Genomic DNA, 21,992 nt, shown 5'->3' on the forward strand with positions numbered 1-21,992 from the left:
GCCAAAGCCTTCAAACTCAGGAGTGGAAATGCTACCACTGGGCCAAGGTTGAAACAAACACAAGGAAGAGTGTGAGCAGTGCCACAATAGTGGCTGTGAACGTGTTTCAAAGAAAACACTGGCACAGAGCAGCAGGTTCAGCTTAAATCATTGCTCCAGAGATGTAGCTGCAGATTTAACAGCGAACAATAGGCAGGGGTTAATGGATTAAACATAGAAGATGTTTCTTTATAAAGGCTATTCCTGAAATGTATTTCACTGGCTATGGATTGCTTTAGGGCGGACTAAGGCTGTCAAAAACACTATATCAATGCAACTTCTAAATGTCACAGTGAGAAGGGCAAACGGAGTGCATCTGAGGTAACTGAGTGAAGAGTTTGGTGAGAGGGGGAGTTTGGTGAAGAGGGGGAAGGAGGTGTTTGTTTCCTTTTTTCTATCTTTCTCACCCTGTAGGAATTAGTTCTTGCTCTTCTACAGGGAAAGGAGTTTGGTGAGTATCTGGTAAATGGATAAGATGTTTTCTATCCCTAAGGTTTAAAATAGTACACAAATTCATGGTAAAGCTAATAAAATATATTTAAAAAGCAACATAAATAAATGATTAATATAATTCAGTCATTCACCATCCTGACTTGGAAATATATCGCCGTTCCTTTACTGTCGCTGGGTCAATATCCTGGAACTCCCTTCCTAACAGCACTGTGGGTGTATCTACACCACATGGACTGCAGCGGTTCAAGAAGGCAGCTCACCGCCACCTTCTCAAGGGCAACTAGGGATGGATAATAAATGCTGGTCCAGCCAGCGATGCCCACATCCCATAGATGAATTTAAAAAACAGCTAACAGAGAGAGAGAGAGAGACAGCTAACCTAGAGACAGTTAATTGATAGAGAGACAGTTAACGGGCAGAGAGAGACAGCCGATGGATAGAGAGCCAGTTAATGGATAGAAAGACAGCCGATGGATAGAGAGAGTCAGTTAATGGATAGAGAGATAGTTAATGGATAGAGTGACAGTTAATAGATAGGCAGTTAATGGAGATAGAGACAGTTAATGGAGAGAGGTACAGCAAGCAGAGAGAGAGAGATAGCCAATGGATAGAAAGACAGCTAATGGATAGAGAGACACAGTTATTAGATAGACAGGCACAGTTAATGGATAGACTGAGGCAGTTAATAGAGAGAGCTAGTTAATGGATAGAGAGATACAGTTAATGGAGAAAGAGAGAGAGACAGTTAATGGATAGAGAGAGATAATGGATAAAGTGAAGGATAAAGGATAGAGAGAGTTAACGCAGAGAGAGAGACAGTCTACAGGGTGTCATGGAGGGAACAGTCCCTTCAAAATGCTGAAAGGGGAGGAGGAGATGTGTTTGGTGGTGGCTGAAATGGCGGAGGATAATCTGTTGAATATAGAGAGTGATGGGGTGGAAGGTGAGGACAGGGAGAACCCTATCATGATTCTGGGAGGGAGGGGAGCGGCTGGGAGCAGAAATACATGAAATAGATTGGACACGGTGGAGAACACTGTCAACTCTGGTGAAGAGGAATTTTAAATTGAGGAAAAAGGAAGGCTTATTGGAGGTGCTGATCTGACCTTTCCGCTAGCTCTGTACATGTGTCACAGCTGTTTAATCTCCAACAACCTCCAGTTTTGATGAAAGGTCATCGGCCTTTGCACAAATGCTGCCTGACCTGCTGCGTATTTCATGCTTTTTCTGTTTATATTTCAGATTCCCAATGTCTGTACCATTTTGCCTTTGTAATGTGCAGTGGCTGCTTGTTACTTTAATTTACACTGGTCAGTAATAGTTCAAGCCTCGGATTGTTCCATACTTGCAGGGATAGTTTTCTGGTGTGAACTCGTGTGCATGTGGGTGCTGCTGGTCCCAACGTTGACAGGAAGTTCTGGCCGAGGTTTGGTTTACAGTTCCTCTGTATCCGACCCCATTGTGTTTGAAACATCTCTTGGTGATCTCCACATCTTTCAGCTTGTGCTGCCCTCCTATTCGATCAAAGAAAAGCACAAACAGAAAAAGTTAAACAGGAGCAAAAATTCTTCGTTATGCCCAAATAAGACCAGGTAAATGTTTGTTTTTGGCTTCCAGCGCCTACATTAATTTGTTTCTGTTTAATTTACTAACCCTTCGCTTCTCACATTGCAATGCAAAACCGCTAACCTCGGGCTGAGTCCCTGTCAGGTTTCGGACCATGCCGGCTTTAGGAAAAAAAATCGGAACCCTAATTCAATGAATAGAGGACAAATGAAATCAAGAGAATAAATTCCTTTAGAATACATCTTGAAGTGTTTTCTATCCATTGGAGTTCTACCCTTTCTATACATCTTTTTACCAAGGAACTTCACCTGTCTTTACTATTGAGGATAACAAAGCTAGATCTGACATTTTTGGGGTATCTGCTAGCTTTTTTGACACAATTGCTTTAACTTTGTTGCCCTGCACAGTCTATCACCAGCACTATCTGTATCAAGACTTCTATTTTTTTAACCCGTACAGAGTTATCCGTTTTATTAGCCATTGGGGTCAGGTTGGGCGCTCCTTTGCAGGTCAGGTGGTGTTTGGACACTGCTGGATTTTGGACACTACCAGATTTTGGACACTGCCGGTTTTTGGACACTCCTGGGTTTTGGACACTGCCGGCTTTTGGACATTGCCGGTATTTGGACACTGCCAGATTTTGGACACTGCCGGACTTTCAACATTGTTGGATTTCGGACACGGTCAGATTTTGGACACCACTGGTTTTTGGACACCGTTGGGCTTTGGACAGTGCCGGTTTTGGACACTACTGGATTTTGGACACTGCTGGCTTTTGGACACTGCCGGACTTTGGACGCTGCCGGACTTTGGACGCTGCCGGACTTTGGACGCTGCCGGACTTTGGACGCTGCCGGACTTTGGACGCTGCTGGACTTTGGACGCTGCCGGACTTTGGATAGCTGGATTTGATGTGCTGCACTGTGGTGACTAAATTTCAAGTGGTATTTCATTGACTATACAGTAAGACATCCTGAGGTTGTGAAAGGTACTATATAAATGTGCGCAATTTCTTTCTGTCAGCCCATCCCTCCACCCCCCACTCTCAACCCACCCCCCACTTGCTTTTCACCTTTTTTTACCCAGTTCATCTATCTTGCCATCCTTTGAATTTGATCTTGTACTTGGTAAAGTTGCACTTGCTGGCAACTGTCTCCAGCTCCCCATTCATTCTATCTGCATTCCAGCTCATATCTCACGCTTCCTGTTTCGGATGGTACCCCTGTGATACTTGTTCCTCTAGCCACTCCGCCATGTGCTGCTGTACACTTGCTCTCTATCTCTCTCCACATCCCCACCAAATGTAATTTCAGAGCTGTACTGGTCCTCAGTACCACTTCAACCTTTGTCTCATACAACTCAATTGTTATCTTCATTCAGAATCCTAAACGTCTACCACTCTTGGATGTCAGACTTCCTCCTCATCGTTCTTCCTCTTCATTCTCTTCTGACCCTCTCCTTTCCTCCAACCTCACTCTGTCTGTATTTTCACCATCCCTTCACTGACACCAGGCAATCCGTCCTCAACAAGGGCCTTAGATTCATCCCCTTACAACCTCACCTGAACAAATTCCAAGCTGGATGTGATGCTGAACTCATCTTTCGAAGTCTACACTGTCCCTGTACATCCAACCACTTCTCTTGCCTTTAGCCACCCTGATCGGACTGGACCTCCTCCCACCACCCTTCCTTTCTCTTGATCTTCTTACTGAGAATCCCAGGTGGGACATTGGACATTTCAATTTTTCCACCCCACTCCCTTACTCACTAATCTCTTTCTCTCTGAACTTTGTTCTCTCGGGTCCAATTCTGAGAATAGTGACAGCTAAGAAAGATGACAGAGGAAAACCTAAAAATTATAGACCTGTTAGCCTGGAATGTGTTGTTAGGAAGTTTCTAGAATCTAATTAAGGACAAGGTGACTGAACACCTTGAAAATTTTTAGTTGATCATAGAAAGCCAGCATGCATTTGTAAAGGATAGGCCATGCCTGATAAATCTGATTGAATTTTTTGAAGAGGTGACTAAAATAGTGGATAGGGGAATGTCTATGGATGTTATTTATATGGACTTCCAGAAGGCATTTGATAAAGTTCCTCCCAAAACATTGAGCTTAAGTTGAGGCTTATTGAAACTGAAGATAAATTATTGACCTGGTTAGAAGAGTAGGGATAATGGGCAGGCACCCTAATTGGCAGGGTCTGGCTAATGGTGTCCCACAGGGATCTATGTTGGAGCCTCAACTATTCACTGTATTCAATAATGATTTAGTTGATGGTTTAGAAAGCCACAAATCCAAATTAGCCAATGACACAGATACAGGTGGCATAGTAAGCAGTGTAGATGGAAGCATAACATTGAAAAGTGATATTAATAGGTTAAGTGAATGGGAAAAACTAGCAAATGGATTTCAATGTAGGCAAATGTGTAGGCAAAAGATTGGACCTAAAAGAATAGAACAGAATCCTTTCTAAATGATAATAGCAGTAGACATCCATCTGTCTCGGGAGATCATCTCCCCATGACCTCTAACCCCATAGCCTCTCAAACCTAGACAGCTTCCTTTGACATCTTCCTCAAGGGACACAAGCAAGAATGTTCCAGTAGCCTGATTGATCCAGCCTGCTTATTTCTTAACATTTCACCTATTTCCACGTCATACAGCTGCACCTGTGACTTTTCTGACTCCCCTCCAAATTTCTGGCCCCAGTCGTCTCCTTTCCACTAAATCCTACGCACTTCCATTCCCCACCAGGACATCCAAGCCTTCTCCAACTCCAACTCCACCAGGATATTTAGTCCCTCTACTGTTCCATTCTCCATGAGGACATTCAGTCCCTCCACACATCAATATTCACCAAGACATTCAGTCACTCTACAGCCTGAGATAATTGACCTCCAACAACCAACAACATCTTCCTTTGAGCTGGGTATGACTAGCCAGTGGAGAGATTTCCTCCTGATTCCCATTGATTTCAATTTGATATGGGTTCCTTGATGCCGCAGTCAGAGTGCAATCGTCCCAGATTTGCACTAAGTGTAGTAGCGAGCGGGTAAACAACGTTTTACCCCCACCGGCCGCAATGGCAGTTTTTCATGCCTTATCGGCACAAAGCCACCACATTAATTATACATTCCTGGGAAACACACCATTTCAATGGTGGGTGGGCCCTCAGTCACCAGCCACACCATCACCTCGCTGCTTCATCACACTAGGCACCATATTTAAAGTCCAGCCGCGCACACATCTCAGTGCTTCCAAACCATGGCTGCTGCATGGAAGATGTCCATGAAAAACAAAAAGACTGCAGCCTCCAGGTTCAATGACACGTCACTGGAACACCTTTTGGATGCCATGAAGTGCGCCGGGATGTCCTCTATCCCCGCTCTGGCCGCAGGATGGGCAGCGGCATCACCAACCAGTCTTGGGAGGCGGTGGCAGCAGTGGTCAGCACCAACGGCCTTCAGAAGGGGACAGCCACCCAGTGCCACAAGAGGATGAATGATCTCCTCCATTCTGCCAGGGTAAGTCACTCTTCTCATCACTCTCAACTCACACACTCACAAACCCATCACACACCCACAGAGCCCTCACTCACTGCCAGTTCAAGGGACATCACCATTCACTCTCTCTCACACACACCTTCATTGTCCTCATCCCGTCCATGGGACCACTCACCACCCACACACATCTGGTATAATTACCATCTAGCCTGACAGATGTCCTGCTTATACTTTCTCCATCTCTATCCATGCAGGACAAGCTGGCAGACAAAAGAGGGAGAGGCCGCAGACCGGTGGAGGGATGCCTGAAATCAAGGTCTTCACAGACTTTGAAAACAGAGACATCCAGCTGGCCGGCAAGGGTCTGAACTGGTCCTGTGCTGATCCTGAGTCTCAATGTTTAATTGTATATAATCAGGAATAGTTGCTTGGATGAGGAAGAGAAGGGTTGCCATTGTCTGTGTCCCCGTATCCTAATGAGAGTCAGCACCTCCAGGGGAACGAGCTGAAATACTTGGCCAAGAGTTATATATATATAGAGTTATATATATAAAAAAAAGGTGCAATGCCTATTGAGAGTCTCCCTTCAGTAGCTTCACTTACCACATTTCGGTATGCTGCAGTATTCACGCTCCACATTAGGGTCAGTGGTATAACACCAGGGCCGGAGTGAGCCATCTGGATTGCGGCAGTAATTATCATCCAAGTTCTTCTCAGGGTACCTTGGTCCATCAGAAGGGGGAGGAACCATAACAGTGTTAGAAACTAGGCTGGTACCAACCATGTCCAATCTGTCTCACAAAAAGACGCCTCAACTTAATCATGATGCTAGAAGCATGAGCTGGGGAGAAAGGGTGGCCCAATGGTTTAGCATTCTGGCCTTTTACTTGGATTCGAATCCATCCTAGAATGATGGGATCAAAGTCTATTCTGTGGGCTTTCCCTAGGGACTGTATCTTGATGTGGTGGGAAAATAAACATGCTTCTGGGACCCCAAGAGTTATGCTAGTGTCTGTATAAACCTGGTAGGGCCACAGAGACTGACACATCGAACACTGTTTCCATCTCATTTATATGGCCGGCCCTGGTGGCATTCACGTCATCTAGAGGAATCCCACCAATGCCTAACCCTGAAATCCCAGCACCAGCTGGGGCAGTCAGGCAGCTAAAGAGGCTCAAGTGCCCCAATGATCAGCTGTCTTGTACACTTCAGCAGAGATCAAAGCAAGGTAAGTGTGGGGCTGAAACAGAGGGAGAAGAGGCCACCACATAGCTCTCTCCCTTCATGGGGACCCTCAGAGCTGTTACTGTCACTTCCTGGTGTCTGGTGTCACCTTTCCCATGATAGCATTGGGCAGCGGTGAACACAGGGAGGACATCGACTGGGAATTCAGGCCATGACCCAGCCACTGCCATTACGTGTGGCCAATTGGATATGGGAAGGCCTGGGAGGAGTCCCAATGGGACGAGTTGTGGTAGTCCGTGATAGGCCTCGCCACCCATACTTTCCTTCATTCTCTGCTGCGATTGGACCCAATTTTGGGTCGAGTCCTTGACCCCCATCTTTGTGCCAGAAAGGCAGCAAGTGAAAGCCAGGGACCTCCAGAAAGAAGTGAAGATTAGCGGGAGGCCTGTCCATCAGCTGTCATTCTGGCAATGCTTACAACTGACCTTGAGCAGCATGCTGCAGGACATCACCTTCTTGTATCCTATGGGCAGGAGTGAACTACACTCTGGCACATCTTACTGCATTGCTGCTATTATGTCACAGAACAGAAAACCTGCTCCAATACTGCCACCACCCTCACTCAACATGGATTATGGATCAAAACTGAGAGCTTGCTACTGTGTACTGTTCAGCTCAGTGAGGTTACTCTATGGAATATTGTAGCAATTTGTCCTCTCTTATGATCCAATGCATTCTTTGTTAACAGCATCCAGGTGTCTCAATGATAATTTTGTACTGCTTGCTTTGAACAGTGAAATAGCAGTCACATACTTCTCTGGTTGGTATTTATGGGAGTGTGGATAACTGAGATCCCAGCGCTGACACTCTCTCCCACTCTCTGTGTGGTCCATAAAGCCAGAGTAATCCTCACCGTTGCACAACAAACATGCATCTGAGGAAATAAAACAGAAACACGCCATGTCAGACGCTTTCAGGATCTTTTCATGCAACCCCATTTAATGAGGAGTGATGATGATTCTCTCTCCCCATCTCATCAGCGAGTGGAAACATGTCCATTTCTAATTATCAAAGGTTATACTTTGTACTTCAATGTCCACCTTTGCTAGGTCAACAGGGAACAGCTATCCTAGTTCAAGGGACTGCTCATCTCAACCTATCAGCGAACAGACTTTTTGACTTCCCCTCAAGAGATTCACCATGTGAATGAATCCATGTCCGTCCAATACTCAGTGGCATGCTGCCTTCATTGTCCCATGGCCACTCAACACAGTGTCACTGGGTAGAATTGAGTTGTCAGGGGAAGAACCCTTCTCATTCTTTACTAGACATAATAGGAATAAAAGTCATGCTTTATCAAGTTCACTACTATATTCTTGTATTTACAGGAAGTAAACTTATTTTCAGCAAGTGACCTGACCATCAGTTTCTGGGTGCCTGTGCTGTAAGCAGGTGTGGGGATTAAGTGTCTGAATGGGTAATAATGATATGTCGAAAGACTTTGATATTGTCAAGGTTGGCTATCTACTGACTGCATTACTAACTAACTGCAGTAAATGTGGCCGCTGCACACTAAACAGCAGTAAGCAAATACCAAATTGGGGGTGTTATGATCCCAGGCTGATGTTACTACTGGACAAGCCAAGATCCCAGCTTGATAGATCCTAACATTTATTTTTTGCTTAGGTACGTGGAGGGTGGCTACTGAACAGAGTGACAGAAGTCAGTTGATGAACTTTCAACAAAAGAATAAAACATTTATTAAACAAGAAAAGATGAACTATATTACAATACTCCTTCAGCCACAACTATACCTCTACAGATATATACATATTTGTAAGGAAAACACAAGTTACAAAAGCTATCCTGTACTCTAATGTTCACAGTAAGTACACAGTCCATATAAACCAATAGGCGACCTGTGGTCAGACACACCACACTCTGAAACCAAGTGACAGATGCCACCTCAAACAGATGCTATGGATCTCTCTTCAACTCCTCCCCAGATGCTTGTCACACTGAGTCAACCGGTCTCACTGAACTCCATCTTTCACATAAGGGTTTCCAATCTCCACTCTCCAAGGACTCGCTTTGGAATCTTCTCCCAAATGACACTTTCTCTCATATGCCTTCCACAAGGGTCCACCTGCAGGGTTTCAAACTCTCCTTCCAAGGTCCCTCTCTCCTGCATCGCCATATACATTCAAGCTTTCTTCCATGCATTCTCTCTTACTGACTCAGCTGTGCCAACAGAACACCCCTGCTTCACATGCTCATAGTAAAGAGTTACAGACCTTTAGCTGTCCCTTTGGCTCTTCTGGCTTCTCGCTAGCCTATATTGCGTTAAATCTGCGTCCTGCAGCTTTCTCCTTTTAAGCTTGGAGTCTTTCCCTGCTCTTCACTCTTATCCTCACTTAACAGGACCTTTTCCAGATTCCTGTACTTGTCCTTTGACTTAACTGTCCTCTTGGGACCTTTCCTGTTCCACTCCTTGGTTTTGGGGGCTTTCTTCTTTGGTTTTTGGAACCTGCTCCTTGCAGTTCCCTCTCCTGCTCTGCTTCTGCTGGTCAACTTTGTTTTGGGACTTGCTATCTGTCCTTCTCTTATGCTGCTTCTGCTGGCAACTCCTTTCAGCCTTGGAGCCCACTGACCAACTGCACTCAAACTGAACTGAAACGACTTTCCTGTCTCTGTGGGGCCTCCTGTTGCTAGGCACAGTTTTTTTCTACTTTGTGTTTGTTTTATCTTCCATTCATTAGAATGCAGGCATCTTTTAAAGCGAAACTAAAGCTCAACTTTCCCTTTTCTTAACACACAAATACAAAAACACAAATTAAACTTAAAACTCATTCCTAACACCTACAAATACAAATATAACTTACACTATTTCCATTGCCTAACACGGGAGAAATGTCATTTACTTAAACCATTTTATGCTGATTATTTCTAACCATAGGATGAGACACAAAGGAGGCCATCCAAGCCATTGTGCCTGTGCCAGCTCTCGACTCTTTCCCCCAAAGCCTGATTCCCTTCAGAAAGTTACTATTCAACCTGTCCTTTCAGGCAGTGTATTCTAGATCATAACAGCTCACTGCATAAAAAAAGACTCTTCATCTCGCCTTTTAGCAATTACCTTAAATCTGTAGAAATAATTTCTCCTTATTTTCGCCCTCATCATTTTGAACACCTCACTTCAATCTCCCTTTAAAACTTCTCTACTCTAAGGAGAACAATTCCAGCTTCTCAAGACTCTCTATATGACTGAAGTCCCTCATCCCTGGTGCCATTCTAGTAAATCTCCTCTGCACCCTCTCTAAGGTCTTCCTAAAGTGTGGTGCCCAGAATTGGACACAATATTCCAGTTGAGGCCAAACCAGTGATTTATAAAGGTTGAATTTTAAGTTTATGGCAAATACAAATGCCAAGGAATCATACTTTTAAGGTAACAATATTATCAATAATTCTGTGTGTCTTACTTTTTTCTGACTTTGTCCTATAGGATGACATGAAAATTAAATTTTTAAAAACAGGTCAGCAATTCTTGAATATACTAAAGTATTTATTGAAAATGTTGAACGATGGATAATTTATATCGAGCACTTTGCCATAGTGACATTCATTATCTCAGTGTACTTTACAGATGATTAAGCTTTTCTTAAATTATCGTTGTATGTAGGAAATGTGATAACCAATTTGCACTCAGCAAGATCTCACAAACAGTAATGAAATAATGGCCAGATAATCTGTTATGGCCATGCTAGTTGAGGGATAAATAGTGGCCTGAACAGTAGGGAGATCAAACTCCCTCCTCTTCTTTGAATCATGTCATGGCTCATTTATGTCCGTCAGAAAAAGTAGGTGGGATGTTGGTTTAATGTCCCATCTGATAGACAGCACCTCTGACAGTGCAGCACTCCCTCAGTACCGCACTGGAGTACCAGCCTGGATTATATGCCCAAGACTCTGGGGTGAGGTTTAAACCCACAACCTTCAGCTTCAGAAGCGAGAGTGCTACCAACTGAGCTAAGCCTGACACAGGAAAATATCTGCTTTACCAAATGTTGAGAGAGATTAGATCGATGATCTATTAGCTCTTAACATTAACATTACCCTGAGGTTATCATTGACCAGGAAGGGAACTGGACTAGCCATATAAATACTCTGTCTACAAGAGCAGAGCAGAGGATAGGAATTCTGCGGTGAGTAACTCACCTCCTGACTCCCCAAAGCCTGTCCACCATCTACAAGGCACAAGTCAGGAGTATGATTGAATACTCTCCACCTGCCTGAATGAGTGCAGCTCCTACAACACCCAAGAAGCTCAACACCATCCAGGACAAAGCAGCCCACTTGATTGGCACTCCATCCACAAACATTCACTCTCTCATCACTGATGCACAGTGGCAGCAGTGTGTACCATCTACAAGATGCACTGCAGGAACTCACCAAGGCTCCATAGGCAGCATCTTAGCCAAACTGGTGACCTCTACCATCTAGAAGGACAAGGGCAGCAGACAGATGGGAACACCAACACCTGGAAGTTCCCCTCCAAGTCACTCACCATCCTGACTTGGAAATATATCACTGTTCCTTCACTGTCGCTGGGTCAAAGTCCTGGAACTCCCTTCCTAACAGCACTGTGGGTGTACCTACACCACAGGGTCTGCAGCGGTTCAAGAAGGCAGCTCACCACCACCTTCTCAGGGGCAATTAGGGATGGGCAATAAATGCTGGCCTAAGCAGTGACACCCACATCCCATGAAATAATTTTTTTTTAAAATTCTGACGGCCTGGCAGGTAACATAAAGGAAGACTGGCATTTATATGACCATTGGACGTCTCAAAGTGCTTCACAGCCAATGAAGTACTTTTTGAAGTGTAGTTACTGTTGTAATGTAGGAAATACAGCAGCCAATTTATGCACAGAAAATTCTCACAAAGAGCAATGTGTTTTTGCGATGTTGATTGTGGGATAATTATTGGCCAGGACACTGGGGATAAAAACAAAAAACTACTGCAGATGCTGGAAATCCAAAACAGAAACAGAATTACCTGGAAAAACTCAGCAGGTCTGGCAGCATCGGTGGAGAAGAAAAGAGTTGATGTTTCGAGTCCACATGACCCTTCAACAGAACTGAGTGTAGTTAGGAGAGGGGTGAAATATAAGCTGGTTTAAGGTGGGGGGCGGGGGGAGAGAAGTTGAGGGTGGGGTGGTTGTAGGGACAAGCAAGCAGTAATAGGAGCAGATAATCAAAAGATGTGACAGACAAAAGGATCAAAGAGGTGTTGAAGGTGGTGATATTATCTAAGAAAATGTGCTAATTAAGAATGGATGGCAGGATACTCAAGGTACAGCTCTAGTGGGGGTGGGGTGGAAAGACTGACAAGGTATTAGTTGTAGATTTTAAAATAATGGAAATAGGTGGGAAAAGAAAAATCTATATAAATTATTGAAAAAAACAAAAGGGAGGGGGAAGAAATGGGGTGGGGATGGGGGGAGGGAGTTTAAGATCTAAAGTTGTTGAATTCAATATTCAGCTCGGAAGGCTGTAAAGTGCCTAGTCGGAAGATGAGGTGCCGTTCCTCCGGTTTGCGTTGGGCTTCACTGGAACAATGCAGCAGGCCAAGGACAGACATGTGGGCAAGAGAGCAGGGTGGAGTGTTAAAATGGCCAGCGACAGGGAGGTTTGGATCTTTCTTGCGGACAGACCGCAGGTGTTCTGCAAAGCGGTCGCCCAGTTTGCGTTTGGTCTCTCCAATGTAGAGGAGACCGCATTGGGAGCAACGAATGCAGTAGACTAAGTTAGGGGAAATGCAAGTGAAATGCTGCTTCACTTGAAAGGAGTGTTTGGGCCCTTGGACGGTGAGGAGAGAGGAAGTGAAGGGGCAGGTGTTGCATCTTCTGCGTGGGCATGGGGAGGTGCCATAGGTGGGGGTTGAGGATTAGGGGGTGATGGAGGAGTGGACCAGGGTGTCTCGGAGGGAACGATCCCTACGGAATGCCGCCGGGGGGGTGAAGGGAAGATGTGTTTGGTGGTGGCATCATGCTGGAGTTGGCGGAAATGGCGGAGGATGATCCTTTGAATGCGGAGGCTGGTGGGGTGATAAGTGAGGACAAGGGGGACCCTATCATGTTTCTGGGAGAGAGGAGAAGGCGTGAGGGCGGATGCGCGGGAGATGGGCAGGACACGGTTGAGGGCCCTGTCAACGACCGTGGGTGGAAAACCTCGGTTAAAGAAGAAGGAGGACATGTCAGAAGAACTGTTTTTGAAGGTAGCGTCATCAGAACAGATGCGACGGAGGCGAAGGAACTGAGAGAATGGGATGGAGTCCTTATAGGTAGCGGGGTGTGAGGAGCTGTAGTCGAGGTAGCTGTGGGAGTCGGTAGGCTTGTAATGGATATTGGTGGACAGTCTATCATCAGAAATTGAGACAGAGAGGTCAAGGAAGGAAGAGAAGTGTCAGAGATGGACCATGTGAAAATGATGGAGGGGTGGAGATTGGAAGCAAAATTAATAAATTTTTCCAGGTCCCGACGAGAGCATGAAGCAGCACCGAAGTAATCATCGCTGTACCGGAGAAAGAGTTGTGGGAGGGGGCCAGAGTAGGACTGGAACAAAGAATGTTCCACATACCCCATAAAGTGACAGGCATAGCTGGGGCCCATGCAGGTACCCATAGCCACACCTTTTATTTGGAGGAAGTGAGAGGAGTTAAAGGAGAAATTGTTCAGTGTGAGAACAAGTTCAGCCAGACGGAGGAGAGTAGTGGTGGATGGGGATTGTTCGGGCCTCTGTTCAAGGAAGAAGCTAAGGGCCCTCAGACCATCCTGGAGGGGGATGGAGGTGTTGAGGGATTGGACATCCATGGTGAAGAGGAAGCGGTTGGGGCCAGGGAACTGGAAATTGTTGATGTGACGTAAGGTGTCAGAGGAATCACGGATGTAGGTGGGAAGGGACTGGACAAGGGAAGAGAGAAGGGAGTCAAGATAACGAGAACTGAGTTCCGTGGGGCAGGAACAGGCTGACACGATCGGTCTGCCAAGACCGTTCTGTTTGTGGATTTTGGGTAGGAGGTAGAAGCGGGCCGTCCGAGGTTGGGCGACTATCAGGTTGGAAGCTGTGGGAGGAAGATCTCCAGAGGAGATGAGGTCAGTGACAGTCCTGGAAACAATGGCTTGATGTTCAGTGGTGGGGTCATGGTCCAGGGAGAGGTAGGAGGAAGTGTCTGCGAGTTGACGCTCAGCATCCGCGAGGTAGAGGTCAGTGCGCCAGACAACAACAGCACCACCCTTGTCAGCGGTTTGATGACAATGTTGGGGTTGGACCTGAGAGAACGGAGTGCAGTAAGTTCAGAGAGAGACAGACTAGAATGGGTGAGAGGAGCAGAGAAATTGAGACGGCTAATGTCACGCCGACAGTTCTCAATGAAAAGATCAAGAGAAGGTAAGAATCCAGGGGGAGGGGTCCAGGTGGAGGGAGAATATTGGAGGTGGGTAAAAGGATCCGTTGAACGGGGAGAGGACTCCTGCCCAAAGAAGTGAGCACGGAGACGAAGACGGCGGAAGAAGAGTTCAGCATCGTACCGAGCCCGAAATTCATTGAGATGAGGGCGTAAGGGTATGAAACTAAGTCCTTTGCTGAGCACTGAACGTTCAGCATCGGAGAGGGGAAGGTCAGGGGGTATAGTGAATACGCGGCTGGGGCTGGGATTGGAAGATGGGGTGGGGACGGAGGGACAAGCAGGGGTGGGGGGTCCCAGATGGGTGTTGGTGTCGATGAGTTGTTGAAGCTTGCGTTCCTTAGCACTTGAGAGAAAGAGAAAAAGTTTCTTGTTGAGGCGTCGGATGAGACGAAGAATAAAATGAAACTGGGGGCACGCGCAGCTTTGAAAAAGGGTGCGGCGGTGCTGCTGGAGGGAGAGGTCGAGTGTGTTCATATGGCAGTGCATGGCACTGAGTGTGGATCTCAGAATGCGACGGGAACAGCAGTCCGAGAAACGTTTTAAGTCCCGGAGATACCTGTAATCCTGGGTGGGTTCGAAACAAGAGGGATGGAATTTCAGTTGAAATCCACGTGGGGTGAGTCGGAGACGGAGACAGTCACTGAGAAAGGAAATATGGCTGTGAAAGCGGGTTTTAGTAAACACCTTGTCAAACACCAGGAGAGAAATGGAAAGCAATGAAGGTGAACAAGGCAGAAGAGACAGACGGATAACTCCCCTGTCCTTCTTCGAAACGTGCCATGGGATCTTTCACATCCAACCATGGAGGCAGATGGGCCTTAGTTTAACATCTCATCCAAAAGACAGCACCTCTGACCATGCAGTACTCCCTCAGTACTGCAATGGAACGTCAGCCTTGATTTTTTTGACTCAAGCCCTGGAGTGGGACTTGAACCCAAAACCTCAAAGGCGAGAGTGCAGCCAACTGAGCCAGGGCTGATACATTGTAAAAAATATGGCGGTGCTGCAGCACATGTTAATCCCTCAGGTCAATTGGCCACCTGGAATGTTTGGCCTCAATCCTAACTGCACCGTGCATTCTACTCGATCTCAAATGGTGGTGGACTAGGCTGAGCAGCGGGTTGTTCTATATGAAACTGCACTACGTTGCCATAGATACAAATGCTGAGGTGGGCTTGTGGGGACTCTCCGCCAAGTGCCTTGAATTCTATGAAGAGTGCTTTACCTTGGTCACATCTCGCGATGCCACAGTCCTCCAGCCGGGTATGCCAGTCCATGGTGTAACACCAGGGGCCATTCTCATCATTGTCAGGGTTACGGCAGTAATTCAAATCCAGCCCTTTCTCTGGGAATTGACTTGGCGAGTTTCTGTCATAAACAAAAGCCCAGACAGAACATCAGACCTTTTCTACAAGCATACAGCTTTATACGACAGCAGAGGTTAGAAAACGCTGCCCTAGGGAAACTCTGCACTTTAACTCCCCTTCACCAATCACCATCATTTTGTATCTTCACAATGACAGGGTGATGAACAGTCTGACAGGGAGCTGTTTTCATATTTTCACAATCTTCCCTTGGAGATCATTGGGGAGCAGTGGGAGGACGGTTAATAGTCTGACACATCTCAATGTGAACACCCCTTCCACAACTGTAACCAGCTTCATACAGATCAATAGATTAGTTAGCACTATACAGTGGGAGAGTTTTGTGCAATCCCACAAGGCATAACACAGGACAGGGGCCATCACTCCTGCTAGATGCAAGTATCCTGCTGGACACTAATGCAGAATTCAGAGCCAGAGTTCCAGAGTCTTATACAATGGACTGTGTGAAGTGGGGTTTGAAACCAACACCTTCTGAGTTAGAGACAGAAATATTACCACTGAGCAAGTGTCACTTTCACCAAACCCCCACTCCCACAACCCCAGTGTAGCAGTGTGGGATAAGGGTGCGGGTAGTGAATCCACACGCAGCACTCCCGACCTTGCCCAGCTCCATTGCAGGAGTGGGCATTTCAGACCTGCTGCAATTTCGATGGAGTCGGGCCAGCTTCTAGAGGTGATGTGGTTCATGCCAGCTCAGAGGAGTCGTGAGCCATGTGTGAACCCTAGTCTGGAGTCAGGAACCTTTTGACAGGTATTTCAAAGTGCCATACTGAAATGCTGCATTATACATTATATGTGTTTTTAATGTAGAGATTGATGATAGGGCATTGTTCTTAAAAGATAAGTGGCCACTAATTGACCAGCATTGAGTTAGTAGAAACATCTTCAGATGCATTAGAGTACATTATCCACTAAACTGTTGTTCTGTATTGAACAATATTTTTACCCAGATTTGACTGTGTCACTTGTTCCCTGAGATTTCATCTTTTCATTCAATGACAGGTCAGATATTTGATTCCCTGGTTCAAAACTCGAGCAGATGGTTGAGCTCTTTCAATGACTTCAATCAGGACCAAGGAATCAGTTTGCAATAAGAACACAATGCACACTAGCTAATGAGGTGGCTATGGCAATTTGGTACCTGGCCTTGTTAGTTTTGTAACGTCAAGCTGCAGGTTGCAGGAGTGCTGCAAAATTGACCAGCCTGGGCCCTGGCTGAGGACAAATGGGAGGGTAATAAGCAGCAGCCCAATTTCCTTGAAGCAGTGACTCCCTGCTCTACATTGAGGTGAGTATTTTTTAAAAAACAAACCACTTTGGAGGTGGCCTTCAGTGATCCCTTGTAGGAGCTCTGTTAAAGCCTCACATAGATCTGGTAACTCTGACTTGATTATTCCCAGGCAGGGCTCTGTAATACACCTGAAAGATGCAGATATTCTGGGGTAAGAAAGACATGTGTACCGACTGCCTCTCGGGAATAGTCTTGGGCATCCGCTGGCACCCATCCAGAAAGGTCTACCCTCTTCAGCCCAACTCCTCTCATAGATCAACCCTTTCACCACATACCTCAATACCAGGAAGATCAACTAAACCTATTCCATGGTAACCCAGATGAGCAAGGCTTTTCTCTGCATGATGTCCTGAGGTGAGCCAGTTCACCACCATTTCTACTTGGACTGGTTAATAGAGCTGAATGTTTTCCAACATCAAAACCATTCCCATCAGTGCTCATCCAATGATCGTCACTTAAGTTAGAAACCAGGAACAGAAGATAAACACCAAAGAGGCACTCTACCTGTGTTCATGAGGCACATTGGTGCTCCAATACTGACAAGTCTTCCCACTTCTGGTTACAGAGGCACGTCCCCTGTATGTGACTCCCCTGTCCACAATGCATTCTCGCATATAATCTACAAAGTCAATGTGGAACAACATCAGAGTGTAGAAATAGGTCAATATGAAGAATACATACTAGTTAGCTACAAGCAATAATGCTAAAATAAAAACAGAAAGTGCCAGAAAAAAGCTCAGCAGGCCTGGCAGCATCTGTGGAGAGAGAAACTAAATTAACATTTCGAGTTGAATGCAACTCTTCATCAGGAACACAATAATGCTGCTCTTTGAGAGAAGCACCAGTCATTTTTAGATTAGGAACAGCCGCTATTACGGAATGCCAGGCTCATGTTTATTCTATTAAAGGGAAAGGCCCCCTTATGTGTACATGAGCACTGTATATTCATGTGTGGTGCCAATCACAATGGAGAACAGTACTGCAGTGGTAACGTTAGTGGACCAGTAATCCAGAAGACTGGGCCAATGCCCCAGAAACATGGCCTGAATTTTGCACACGTGTGCGCGTGATTGGCGGGCCCAGTAGTGGACGCGGTATCCACTTCTGGCCATGATCACAACTGACATGCGACTTCATGTTGACTGGCCAATCAATTAAGACCCGGTCAGCATGAAATGCGCCTGGATATTGGGGCAACACTGCCAACGGGCGTGGGAGCATGGTGGGCACCGGGTCCAATGGGGGCCTGGGCTGTGGTGGGGGTATTCAAAAACTGCTGCCAGGAGTTGGTGAGGAGCCTCAGGGAGCTATCTAGGAGAGAGGTTGATATCTGGCAGCAGCTATGGCCTCAGCACCCAGTGAGCACGCCAGGAGGGAGGGCAATGCCAATGGGCACTCTGCCCCATGATTCTCTAATGAGTGCTTGCTCACTCTTGTGGAGGCAGTGAGTGGCGTGGGATGGCAATAGGAGGCCACCCCACCAGACGAGGGAGGCCTGGATGGAAGTGGCTGCTCAGGTGGGCGGGCATGATGTTTGTACGCCACACCTGGATCCAGTGCCGGAAAGGGTTTTTTGTGATCCGCAAGTGTGAGCACTGACTTTGCATGGAACTGCGCATGGATGTCTTGGAGGGGGGCTGTTCATCATGTTGCTCAGGGGTGTGAGATGGAAATTGTCAAATGGCAACTATCCCTGTGCCAGCCAAGACTGGGAGATATGCCCACTTCCCTTGTGTGTATAGAAGGCTGAGGTATGCCAATCTGACAGAAACCTCAACTTGTATCTCTTTGAGGTGGGGGGCTGAGTTTGGGATGGTGTGGCAGGTAGAGGATGGATTAATGAATGCACTTTTGCTAGTAGAGAAGCCATAATGTGCTGGAATACACACAAATGGGTAGTGGGGCCCCCAACATACTGATACTCTCCAAGTTCAGGTTGGACCCCTGGACTTGGAATGGGAGCTTGGAGCAAGGTCCACAGGTCGCAGAGAGGCAGGGGTCTCAGGGGAAGGTAAGGGTCCAGTGGACAGGCAAGAGACTGGGGAAGTGTGTAAGAGCTGTAGGATTGTGGCACCTCCAATGAGAAGATCTAATCAACAGTCCCCATTGCTCGTCCAATCACAGTGCCTCAGTGAGGCAGTTGTCCATTCTGACAAACAGCCGTATTTCATGCATAGTCACTTTGTTACAATGTAATCAACTGACATATCCTGATCCTCCCTCAGTGCCATCTTCATGATACCCGATAGACCCTGAGGACCCTCCCTGACACCCGAGGAGGAGCCGTGGACAGACACACCCATGTCGCACCATCTCTCCGAACCAAGCACCAGCACAGATACAGGCAGGTTTGTGGGCAATAGCGCGTCAGATCAGTTGGTAGCACACAGTGGTGAGGGTACATCACACTTGCTTGAGGAGCTGGTAGAGGCAGAGTGTACCCAAGATGCCGACTATTGGAGGACTTCCAGAGACCAGGACTATGCTGCGTACAAGGCAGGTGATGAACTTCTGGAGTCGTCCATTAAGCGGCAGATGCTGGATGTACAGCGGGATGTATGGAATGATCTGGCCGAGATCCCTGAGCATGCCATAGTATCTGTCATGGGGGAGCCCATGTGGAGCATGAGCACTGCATTGAGGCATAGATCTGAGCGCACAGCCTCCTCCATTGAAAGAATACTGACTCTCATGGAGATGCAGCTCCAGGAACAGAATCAGGGGTTCCTGGTCAGACCTGCAAGCCCACGCACTGGTAATGAGCTCAGAAGGTCACTGCCAATGTGAGAAATGGATGAGGCACCTAGTCTGTCTGCTAAGTGTGTGTCCATCAGTCATGAGCAGGATTATTCAAAACAACCTCATGCTGCAAGTTGCATTTATGGGCTCCTCTCAGGGCACTCCAGTTGAAGGCAACAACTCCTCTGCCCCTCAGCCAGTTCCTGTGGCATCTGATGATGCTGCAACGACTGAGGGGTGCCCAGCCATGGCACTGGATGCTCCCTCCCAGGCGGTACCTGCACAGGCTCCACCAGCCAGAGAACATCCGCCAAGATCATCAGGTCTGACAGGACATCACGGTCAGCAGGCTGCCTCTAATGTCACTGCCAGCAAGCCGGGTGGGGGCACAAAGACGCAGCACTCACAAATGGAAGTTTACAGTAATATAAACTCAAGATGGGTTGTCACGAGTGATATTACTTCAGTTGAAATGTGTTCTATGTTCATTTAAAGATGTTATTGTGTTTCATGGTCTGAATGTGCTTTATGTTTCCCACAGGTGTTGGGCATGGGAGTGGCTTGTGCCAGACGGGAAGGGCTGCAAACTTTATTTCCCAGGTAGTTAATTGGCATAAGGATCACAGGATGGCCTCATCAGGAACATTCAGTGAGGAGGCGTAACCCTTGCCCTCATTTTCAAGCCACATCTTAGGTGCCTGGCTGAATGAACAGAGAATCTAGGTCTCCTTGGTTTCTCTGCCTCCCACAAGGTTCCTGACTTCTGCATCCGTATCCTCACCCTGGACCTCCTCCAGCTCCTCCTCAGGCCCATCAGTTGAGTTGTCCTCTGCGGCCTGGGGAGCTGCCTCGCTGTCTTCATCCTCCAATGGGTCCCCCCCTTGACAGAGGCTGATTGTGCAGTGGGCAGCACACAATGACAATAAGTGAGACAAGTTCTGGAGGATATTGCAGTGCTCCCCCTGATCAGTCCAGGCAGCGGAACCTCATTTTGAGCAGCCCAATGGTCCTCTCGATTACCGCCCTTGTAGAGGCATGACTTCTATTGAACTCTCCTCTGCCTCTCCTTGGGTGTCCGCGTGGCAGCATGGGCCAACTTTTCAGGGGTAGCCTTTGACTCCCAGGAGCCAACCGTTCAACTGGGCTGGAACAACAAAAGGACTTGGCACCTGTGAGTGTTGCAGGATGTACGCATCATGGCAGCTGCCAGGATACCTGTCACATACTTGCAAAATCTGAGTCTTGTGGTCACACACAAGCAGGACGTTGATGGAGTGGAAGCCCTTTCTGTTGACGGAGGTACCCGACTCACCCACTGGCACCTCTTATGGCCACATGAGTGCAATCTATCGCACCCTGGATGCGGGGGAACCGAGTGATTGCAGCGAAGCCTTATGTTCGCTCAGCCTGGCATCGTCGGTCCAGAAATGAATGAATTTCATCACCCATCTGAGCAGAGCACCGGTGACCAACATCACACAGCTGTGGGCAGCTGATTGGGAGACACCACACACTTCACCCACTGGCCTATGGAAGGAACCAGAGATAAAAATGTTCGGGGCCACTGACACCTTAAGAGCCAGTGACACCGGGTGGCCACCTACACAGCCTGAGGCAATCTCTGAGCCAATCATGTGGCAAACGGAGGTCACAGTCTTCCTAGAGAGGTGGAGCCTCCTTCGGCACTCGGCCTTCAACATATCCAGGTAGCTAAAGCACTGCCTTTAGTCTCTGGCTGCAGAATAATGGCATCTTCTGCAGACCCATCTGTCTTCCACTTTCTATTGGCCCTTCACCCCATGTGATTGGGCTTCTCTTCCCACAGGTCGCTCTCTGGGATGCTGCCTGCAGTCACTAGCCCTCCTCTCCTTCTGGCCTTCTCCTCCTCCAGCCGAGTAGACAATCCCCATTTGCTGAAATACAGATGTCACAGGATAGTGCCCTGAAGGGTGCACTCAGCAGAAAGCCTCTAAGAAAACTTAAACAAAAACAAAAAATGCTGGAAAAACTCAGCAGGTCTGACAGCATCTGTGGAGAGAAAGACAGAGTTAACATTTCGAGTCCGTATGACTCTTCTTCAGAGCTATCCAAGGGCCCAAACACTCCTTTCAAGTGAAGCAGCACTTCACTTGCACTCCCCTCAATTTAGTCTACTGCATTCGCTGCTCCCAATGTGGTTTCCTCCACATTGGAGAGACCAAACGCAGACTGGGTGACCGCTTTGCGGAACACCTTCGGTCTGTCTGCAAGCATGACCCAGACCTCCCTGTCATTTGCCATTTCAACACATCACCCTGCTCTCATACCCACATGTCCGTCCTTGGCCTGCTGCATTGTTCCAGTGAAGCTCAACACAAACTGG

General features: G+C 47.1%; 1 protein-coding gene across 3 annotated transcripts in view; it reads right to left on the reverse strand.

Annotated features, from left to right (window-relative positions):
- mst1 (macrophage stimulating 1) overlaps nt 1-21,992 on the reverse strand; it is a 225,434-nt gene that overhangs the window by 75,539 nt on the left and 127,903 nt on the right. For all 3 annotated transcript variants that reach the window (XM_078543851.1, XM_078543850.1, XM_078543849.1), the window contains exons 4-8: nt 17,396-17,510; nt 15,441-15,583; nt 7,562-7,682; nt 6,166-6,284; nt 1,838-2,006 (exon numbers count right to left, since the gene is read on the reverse strand). In XM_078543851.1, the coding sequence (XP_078399977.1) occupies nt 1,838-2,006; nt 6,166-6,284; nt 7,562-7,682; nt 15,441-15,583; nt 17,396-17,510 (667 nt within the window). The remainder of the gene's footprint in view (nt 1-1,837; nt 2,007-6,165; nt 6,285-7,561; nt 7,683-15,440; nt 15,584-17,395; nt 17,511-21,992) is intronic.

This window comes from Cetorhinus maximus, chromosome 6, assembly GCF_964194155.1.
Source record: "Cetorhinus maximus chromosome 6, sCetMax3.hap1.1, whole genome shotgun sequence".
Lineage (NCBI taxonomy): Eukaryota > Metazoa > Chordata > Chondrichthyes > Lamniformes > Cetorhinidae > Cetorhinus > Cetorhinus maximus.